Source organism: Hippocampus zosterae, chromosome 8 (genome assembly GCF_025434085.1).
Source record: "Hippocampus zosterae strain Florida chromosome 8, ASM2543408v3, whole genome shotgun sequence".
Lineage (NCBI taxonomy): Eukaryota > Metazoa > Chordata > Actinopteri > Syngnathiformes > Syngnathidae > Hippocampus > Hippocampus zosterae.
In genome coordinates, this window is record NC_067458.1 from 24710119 (window position 1) to 24719162 (window position 9044).

General features: G+C 57.2%; 2 protein-coding genes across 3 annotated transcripts; one reads left to right on the forward strand and one right to left on the reverse strand.

The window, feature by feature from the left end:
- Nucleotides 1-614: 614 nt before the first annotated feature.
- On the forward strand, nt 615-3522 carry atpaf1 (ATP synthase mitochondrial F1 complex assembly factor 1). Its single transcript, XM_052074372.1, has 9 exons — nt 615-1085; nt 1459-1567; nt 1645-1707; nt 1782-1844; nt 2020-2070; nt 2202-2249; nt 2353-2448; nt 2556-2663; nt 3100-3522. Exons 1-9 carry the CDS (start codon nt 871-873, stop codon nt 3289-3291), a joined length of 945 nt encoding a protein of 314 aa, XP_051930332.1. The 5' UTR covers nt 615-870; the 3' UTR covers nt 3292-3522.
- Nucleotides 3523-3543: 21 nt separating this feature from the next.
- On the reverse strand, nt 3544-8848 carry rhpn1 (rhophilin, Rho GTPase binding protein 1). Of its 2 annotated transcripts, XM_052074371.1 has the most exons (16): nt 8666-8845; nt 8455-8556; nt 7917-8032; nt 7568-7696; nt 7418-7493; nt 7267-7344; nt 7051-7175; nt 6497-6663; nt 5790-5983; nt 5559-5715; nt 5259-5375; nt 4967-5161; nt 4813-4889; nt 4586-4732; nt 4343-4495; nt 3922-4264 (listed from the first exon to the last, which is right to left on the reverse strand). In XM_052074371.1, exons 1-16 carry the CDS (start codon nt 8690-8692, stop codon nt 4082-4084), a joined length of 2043 nt encoding a protein of 680 aa, XP_051930331.1. In that variant the 5' UTR covers nt 8693-8845; the 3' UTR covers nt 3922-4081. The 2 variants fall into 2 exon arrangements, with proteins under 2 accessions (XP_051930330.1, XP_051930331.1); XM_052074370.1 differs by having other exon boundaries at nt 3544-4264; nt 4586-4889; nt 8455-8560; nt 8670-8848.
- Nucleotides 8849-9044: the final 196 nt, after the last annotated feature.

A 9044-nucleotide genomic window follows, 5' to 3' on the forward strand; every position in this document is an offset into this window, starting at 1 on the left:
ACGCAAAAAGATTAACAAAAAAACGTACGGACCGTTTTACGTCGGTTCCAGGAAAAAGGTGATACAATAAATTAAACAGGCGCCACCACGTGGCGCGATACCGTACTACAATAACGGACTGTTCCGAAGTGACAGCCACTCTCACACACAGTTGTGTGTGGAATTTTTAAAAAATCATAATAATGCGCGCATCATAATTTAGGATTTCGTGGTGATCATATTCGTTAATTGACGATCTGTTTTTGAAATATGGCCATGAGTACTTTGCCCCGGCTGCGGAGAGGTGTGGCTCAACGTAGGATGGACAGAAAAGTTTGACCCCGGATTCTGGGAGACTTTTTTTTATTTTTAATATTTTCTAAGTGAAGTCGCGCTTCCCTTTTGAACACTTTCTTGGTCGGGGCGGAGCTTATTAAAGCGTTTGACGGCAGTGGTAGAAACGGCCATTTTGTCGTCCGTTCTGAGTGAACAGAGTTTTTTGAGCCACGGAAGCCCGCTAAGCGCGTTGACGTCTGTTCTAAGTGTCATAGGGTTCAAATGTTGCGGTCAAAAGACCTCCCCCGCTTAGAAATGAGGGAGGTGGGGGGAGTTGGGGCGCAGTACTGTATTTCCCCAGCAGAGGGCGGAATCACGGTTTCGGTGTCAGAGGAAATGTAAAAAAACAACATTTAGCGTGACGTCATAAGACGGCGCATCGTTAAAGTAAAGGACAGTAGTTCAACGGCAAAAAAAGAGGAAAAAAGAAAGCGATTGGAACCAAAGTGGGTGAGGTCAAACGTGTAATGTCGTCGAGCCGCGCCTGACTTGGTTTTGGTGCTTTGGCACCGAACCTTTGGCCGCGGTGTGCTCCTCCTCGCCGGAGCGAAATTGATGTGGGACAGAAGCGATGTCAAGATGGCGGCCGCCTTGCTCCAGTTGACTTGTAGGTACAGGGGAATGTTAGCGGTCAGGGCGACAGGGATCGGGCCGCTGATACCTGGTCTCGTCCCGGCTCACTTTCGGGCCTTCGCGGTGCGAAAAGAGCCGGAATTGGAAGACAACCCCTATTACAACAAATACCAGGAAAAGATCCAGAAAATGCGCAGGTCAGTCGGATAGCCGATGTGAAACATCTCAACGACAGTATCATCCCAGTCAGCGGTTTCCCGTTCGAATCTCTTTCGGCTGCCCGTGTGTCGTTCCGAGATGGGCCAGGGAACGCCGTCCGCTCCGTGCTGCCGCTTGCCTTTCGAGTACCGGACCCAAACCGTCACAATCGCCAAACCTTTACCGAGCGTCGGTGTCCGGGCAATATTTGAATACCGTTTAAAATTCAGCGCGGCGCTGTCAGTCTCAGAGTGGCTTTTCTTTTTAGCTGTTGCTGAAAGTAGTCACTTGTATGTAGTCGAACTCCAAATTGCCCATCTTTGGGGTCATCCAGGCGAATCGACCGCCCGGTTTCTGTGTCTCCATTTTCAGTTGCAAGCCTGAGGAGTTCAAGGCCAGACTGGAGCGACGCCACCAGTCCAAGAAAGAAGTGCTGGGACGCTCCGAGCAAGCGCAGTTTGTCAGAGCAGTGGAGCGGCAGGTTGACGAAAATCCAACGCCGACGGCAAAGAAGTCCGCGGCGGCGCTCGCTCTAACCTTTTTGTCTCGTCTTTGCAGTCGGAGGAGCGCCGCGGGTTGGCGGCTGCCGAGAGAGCGTCTGGAGCTTTTGCCCAAAATAAGGTGCGGCCTCTTGCTTATCTTGCTGCTGCTGCTGCTGGTCAGGAGGATGACGGCGCTTGCGTTCTGTTCTGCAGTCGCTGGGCTCCATCCTCAACATGGAGCTAATCCAGGACAAGACGGGCGAAGAGATTGCAGAGGTGACACGCGGCCTTCTTGCTTGATTTTGTTATTTTGGTGCTGAGCAAGTTTCCTCAGAGTGTTTGGATGTTGCCGAATCCGACGATGGTGTTGTTGAAAAGGTGCTTCTTCTCATGACTGCCAATCCACAATTTTTTTCACGGCGGTGCTTCCTGCTGCCTTGACGTCGCTCAGCTTTGGATGAAATATTACGCCGGCAAGGACACCATCAGCGCCGTTATCCCGGTGAGCGCCGCACGTGACAACATCAAATGCATCTCCAAAGTGGGGGAGGGTGGGGGGGTCGTTTTCCCATGGCGCAGGCGAGGCTCAACGCGCTCCACTTGATCCAATGTGTTGTGTTCGTGTCTCCGCAGGGTGGCACGTACGAGCTCATGAGCGCTCGGGCCGAGTCGTGTCCCACGGTAAGCGGGAGCGGCGCCGCTTTTCTGTTTCCTGTTGAGCGTCGTGACGGCGTCTCCACCCGCTCCCCATCGTGATTGTTGGCTCTCCCATTTTGTCCTCCAGTTCTTGTACGCGTTGCCGCGGGAGGAGGGCTACGAGTTCTTTGTGGGTCAGTGGTCCGCCCACCGCCTCCATTTCACCTCCCTCATCAACTTCCAGGTGAACCGCGCCGATGTTTGCCCCTCAAAAGTCGCCCGTTTCCTCAGTGGCGGGCCGTCCAGTGGCCTTGATGGGGTTTTGTTTTTTTTTTTCCTCCCGTCGCGCAGACTCATGGCGAGAGCGCTCCCAGCCAGATGATCCTCCATCACTTCCCGGACTTGAGGGAGGACAAGGGCATCGTGCTCATGACGGCCGATCTGGAGACCAAGAGCATCGTAAGTCGGCAGAGCGCCAATTGGAAACTTTTTTTTTTTTTTTTTTGCTGGAGTTTGAGTTAAGCAGGAGAACTCATCTCAAGTGTATTTCTCCGGCACCCCCACCGCTGGATACAAAGTCCTGTACGGCCGGCACAAAAAGAATTCAAACAAGAAAACAACTGATTCATAAGCCAGGACACTTCCTAACATCCATGTTGTGAAAAAAGGATCATTTGAGTCCTCGGTGGGTGTCCGGTCCGGAGACCCGAGGCACGGAGCTCCGAGAGCTCAGGTGGGGGCGGCCCATTTCCTGATCGGAAAGCAAATAAGCGAAGCTTTTAAAAGCAGGAGTGACGCGCTCCCTCTTCCGAGTAGCGGCAGCATTCTGGACCAACTGGAGACGCCCGACGGAGGATCGTCTGACTCGCGTGTCTTTTCTTCCCCCTGGCGGCAGACCGTCCCGCAGGCTCAGTGTTTGGCCAATCAGGTGCAGCTCTTCTACGGCGCCGGCGGCCAGCGGACCTTCGGCTTGGTGGAGACGTTTAACCGCTGGCCGGCAGACTTCAAACACACGTCGGTGATCGCCGAGCTGGAACGGAGCGGCGTCGGGCCCGCGCTCGGCCCTCCGTCCTCAAGCGGCCACTGAGGACGCCCCCCCCCCCCCTTCCCCCCGATTCCTGACTTGGGACTGAGGGACATTTGGAGCTCATTTGACACGGACATTCTCATGCGGTCCAGTTCAGCGCTTGGGTTCGGACCGGTCGCTCTGCTCCTGAATTTCTTGAGCCCTCTGCAAGAACGCCGAAATGAAACTTTTTTGTGAATTTTACCCGCGTGGATTTAAATGACCTGCTCTGGAAGTTTTCCGTGCCAAAACGCCACCGTCTGAGTCTTTTTTATTTGGAACCAAAAGTCATTGAAGGGTCCTTTTGCGCCCCCAATGTTTTTTTTTCATTGGCGACATGGGGGGGAGGGGAGGGGTGGGGCGTACCACAGCAAACACTTTGACAACACAGGACGCGAAGGGGTCGTCCGAGACGAGAAAGTTATGGACAAGCACGGAAACGGTCGAGGCCGTAAGGCCGTCTTGGAAGTAGTTTGCTGTTCTCGCGGCGACAAGTCAACGTATTCGGACGGACATGTTAAGAGCCTTTGCTTTGGGGCTTGACTTCTTGTACATTGGAGATCAAATGGGAAAGAGCACGATAAAGCCAGTTTGCAGGCCGGGCGACCCCCTGTGGATTTGAAAGCATGATTCCGGGTCAAAGGTCAAAAGAGCATCGAGGCCTCCTTTCAGCCGTGAGTTTTCGCCGCACTGGCGCTCAGATACCGTATGCGTACAAAGTGCTCGCCGGCATTTCTCTGTGGCGTCCATTCTCGCTCGGGAACCGTAACCGGGCGGCCCCGAGCGGCTCCTGCGCAGTCCTGCGTCCGTCTCAGTACGTGGCCTCCGCGTCTCCGAAGGGCAAATTGAGCGCGCTTCCCGCTCGCCGACAAGCGCGGGCGCCTTCCCTCTTCTTCCCGTTCCAGTTGAGCAATGAGGCCGGGCCGCGCCCTTTGGCCAAGCGAGACGTCGGCCTTCGCTCGGCGTTCTCTTTGCCGCTCGGCCTTTTCTCGCCCTGTCGACGCGCAAAGACGCGGCGTTAGCGGCGGCGCGCGGGAACCCCGGAAGCACAAATGCGCTCCTGCGCAGTTACCTGAGCGTCGTGCGAGAGCAGCGCCACCACGGCGACCCGAGCTCCTTCGACGTGGCGGTTCTGAAGCAAGGCCACCACCTCGGCGTGCTTCGCCCACTTGCAGTCCCGCCCGTCGACGGACACGATGTAGTCGCCTTCCCGCAGTCCCGCCTCCTGAGCGACAAAGGCGGTTATTTCTTCATTAAGAGTCAAGCAGTCTTCGACCTTGTTTCATTCGAAATGATCCGAGCGTCGGCGTCTCACCGCCGCGCAGCCTCCGGGCGCCACGCCGGCCACCAGGACAGGCGAGTCGCCTCGCAGCGTGAGGCCGAGGCCGCCCTGCGTTCTCGGCAGGCACACGCAACGCGCCGGCCCCCGCCGGGCGTGCCCGCTAAACACCGACAAGGGCCCCTCCGACACACAAAGCACAAGAGTCGGCATCGTTCGAAAGCGGCCGCCCGCGCCCGTGGTCCAAAGGCTTCGGTGCTTACCAATCTGCGGAAGATATCCGCCACCCGGACGGCGGCAAAGTCGGGCGGGGCGACGTCCGGCTTCGGCCGGCTTTGAGCTGACGACGCAGAGGGGCCGCACCGTTTCAGGACGGCGCGCACTTCGAGCCGAGCGAGCGCCGCGGCGCCGACTTACAGCGAATCTCCGGCGCCTCGGGCGTTGGGTCAAAGTCGTCCTCCGGGTCCAGCTCGGAGTACATGTCCAGCGAGCGCTTGTGCGCCGCCGCCAGCACGTCCTGCAGGACGTCCATCTTCCGGAAGCTCTTGCACACGCCGTGCAGCCGCATGGCTTCTTCGTGTCTCATCAGCGCGTGCCGCAGGTGGGCTTTACCTTCAAAGGACGTGCAATTTGTTTTCACTCTTTCTTTCTCTCGGCGGTTGAACGTCTGGATCGGGACCGGTGCGCGCGCGGGTGTGTGTAAACTCACCCAACTTTCGTCTTTGCTGGGAGTCTCTCAGAAGCCGGCCGAGTGGCGGCCCCGCGCGCGCACCCACATAAAAGTGAAGAAAGGCCCTTTCCGCTTCCTCGCCGACGTCTTCGGACACTACGAGGGCATAAAAAGTCGACCCGTATTGCCATATCCCGCCCCCGGAAAAAAAAATCATCAGCACTTTCTGACAAATGACATTTTCTGCACTGCCAATTGGAAATCACGTCCACACGGGGACGCAAATGTCAACTTGTTTTGGAGGTGGATGTTTTTAAAAGGAGGCCCGGCGTTACTTACACGCGCGTCCGCACAGCGCAACGGCGGCAAAGTGGTGGCAAAGCGCGCGGAAATGTTCCACCTTGACCTGAACCACTGACGTCCAGGAAAAGGGAACGTAGTCCTGCGTCAGCGGCCGCGACATGCTCTGCTGCACCAGCAGGTAGACGTCCGACACCTGCGGGGGACGCAGGCCGCACGCGTGAACGCGCGCGCCCGGCAAGTCGGTTTTGCGGAGGGCAGCGCGCTCACCCGCGCGGCCTCTTGCGCCAGGCGCAGCCAAGACGTGGGGGCGGCGTGGCCCGGTCCCAGTGGCAGTGCCAGGCTTTCGAAGGCGCACTCCTGCACTTGGGCCACCATGAGGCGCACCAGCATGCAGAGCGCCGGCCCGCTCATGTCCAGACTCGGAGCGTTGGAGAAATTCTCTTTCAGATAATTCAAGGCGCCTAAACACACGCAGGGAAAAGGAAACGGACGCAATGAATGAACAAACACCCCCCGCAAGCTGCTCAAGCAGAAGCATTTTCCTCTTTTGTGGGGTGGGGGGGGAACACGTGGGCACCGGCGCTCCCTCTGAGCTGCTCGCGTGAACAATTGCGCTCCGCTCTGACCCTCTGGGCGCACACGGTGGCGCTAAGTGCACACACGCGACATTTCTGAACCGCGTCCATCCGTGATCTGAAACCGCTTCATCCTCAAGAGGGTCGCGGGGCGTGCCGGAGCCGTCCGCGGCCGTCTTCGGGCACTTGGGCAGAGGACACCCTGAACCGCTCGCCAGCCGATCGCAGGGCACACAGAGACCAATGAGCATCCGCGCTCGCAGCGAGGGACAATTTTTGAGTGTTCAACCAGCCTGCCCCGCATGTTTTTGGAACGCGGGAGGAAAGCGGAGTACCCGGAGAAAAGCTAGGCTAAGTGAGACGGCGGTCCGAGGGTTGCTCGGAGAACGGGAGCACTACCTGCGGCTCTCTGAAATGCATGGATAGCTCGCTGGATGCCGGCGGCGGTGGTGCGATCCTGGCGGGCTCCAATTTGCGTGTACAGAGCGCCGAGGTTGAACAACACGCTGGCCTTCTCAAAGGCTAACGCACGCTGACACGAGGGAACGCCGGTCAGCGAGTCGTACCTGGGACACAAAGCACAGTTCACGGTGGCCCGGTGGCTCCGGACCTGCGCGGCAGCGGACCTTACAGACGCCAACATTTCATACGATGATGCAAAACAACTGTACCGTACAGAAATAAGAACTTCAACAAGTCTCCAACCCCCCCGCCCAAGTACGGTTCACTGCCCCCGCCCCCCCCCCCAAAAAAGTGAGGAAATTGTGACCCTGAAGGCTCCAGTGGCTGGTCACTGGGGCGCTACCCTTCAAACAGGTCCATTCATTTGCATTTGGGAGCTTGCACCGACTTGAGTCTGACTTTCGGCCACCAAAAGGTAAGAAAACACCCTCGCAAATTTCCGCGAAAGTTGGAGCCCTCCACCCTTTTTGAAAGTGAAAGCCGCTTCGTACCAGTGGAAGAGCACGCCCAGGTTCCTGTGCGGGGGAAAGAAGCGCTGATCCAGGTAGTACAGCTGGTTGTAGTATTCCATCAGTAAGTCCAACCCGGTCTGGTTGCGAGTGGGAGTGCGCATGGCCTACACCCAAAAGCAATCCCAAAAAAACTCAAAATCAATCAATGAATGCAAAAGCTCCTTTGTGGAGCGCCTCGCATTCAAGTCTCTTCACCTGCCTGAGGTCCATCAGCTCTCGGATCTCCTGGCGATAGAGCGAGCCGTCCTCGCCGTAGTGCTGGCAGATGAAGTCCTGCCAGGCGACGCCGGCCGGAATGAAATCGCCCGACACCAAGGAGAGCGGCGGCGGACGGGGGCGTCTTTACCTGGATGGGGGCGCTGAAGTCGGCTTCCTTGGTTTCTTTCAAGCCCAACGGGATCATGGGCGCCTTGGCGGCTTCACTGCGGAGAGGAGAGAGCGCCGGTCTCAATTGTCCGACTTGAAACGCTGCGGCCGCGCGTGTGGACGTCCGGACCTCTCCGTCTGGTAGACTTCCACGTTGCTGTTCAGATCTTCCAGTTCTTCCTTGAGCAACTGCAGACTGGAGTTCACGTAGCTGAGTTCCAGAGCCACCGTCTCTTTGACTTTGGCGTTTGTGGTTGCCCTAAATTAAAAAAAAAAAATTAAAACCACACGCGGCCATGGACTCGGCATCCAACCAGAGGAAGCAAAGACGGTGACGCCCGAAGGCTCGCGCGCATTAACGTTGTTCATGTTTTCAATCATGTGGTCTACAAAAGCACAAGAGCTTCCAAACGGTGCGCACGTGAGCAAAAATGTCTTTCACCCGAGGCGGCCAAAAATTTGGCACGGCGGCGGCTCACCTGAACAGGTTCTCGGCTCCAGCCCGCATGCGCATTTCTTTGTTGATTTGCTGATTGATGCGAGCTCGCCTGTTCTGCAGCTGGCCGCGTTGCGATTGGGCAAAAGGCTCGCATCCCTGCCAAGGAGAGAAAATATTCCATGTAGAAGTCATGCAAAACTCCGACACAGACACGGGCGATGGCGCAGGTACATCATCTGCGTCCAACAAGCCCGCGGCGCGTCGATACAGTTTGGTTTCCTTCCAAACGCAACTTGGCGCCGCACGTGCGGACGGCACACTTCCTGGTCACGTGATTACTTCTCCGAAGCGATACGGGCACCGACACCGGGTCTCGTCTGGCGCTCGGGGCACTCTGCCCAATGTTGTTCGTCCCCTCATCACCCTTCAAATGTTGCTCCGCTCCAACGGGTAATCCGCCGAGTGGCTGCGGGGGGGAGGATTAGCCTCCGTTGCCAGCTGCCGACCTGCTCCCGAGAAATGATCGGGAGCAGCCGATGACGACTACGAAAGCGGCCGCCCGCTCGTTTGAAACTCGCCTTTCGGATGCTTCCAGTGTGGCCGCCGTCCTCCGCCGGAGACGGCAACGAGCTGCCGGCCGAATCATCGCTGAGGGCACGCCGCACCGGAGACGTCTCGGGCTCGCTATGACACACACACACGGCAGAGGAGCCTTTTGGGATAAACTGAGCAGCCAGCCATTCGAACCTTGTCAACAAAGGAGCACAAAGCAGAAAAGTGCAGCCCCACTTGCCTCGCGTGATGACGTTCCTCCATGGCCAAGCAACAACTGCGGCGGATTTACGCTCTCTGCATTCCCCGAACTTCAAGGTTCAGCCACGGGCCATCGGTAGATGAAGCCAGCAAAACTTTGCAAACACAAGCTCGGAAAAAACCTCGACGAGCCGCTCGCTCGGCGACCAGCGCAGCCAATCGAAGAGCCGCTCGACGTCAAGCGTTTGCAGACGGCAGCGCCCGGAACCAATCGGGTTGCGCATTAAGAGCGAAAGATGACCAATCACAAATGGCTGCCGTTGCTCCGGCAACGGCAGCTTTGAAAATCACAGCGATTCACAAAACACTCCACTTGCCGCACAACACTCGCCCAAAAAGAAAATTGGGTCAAATT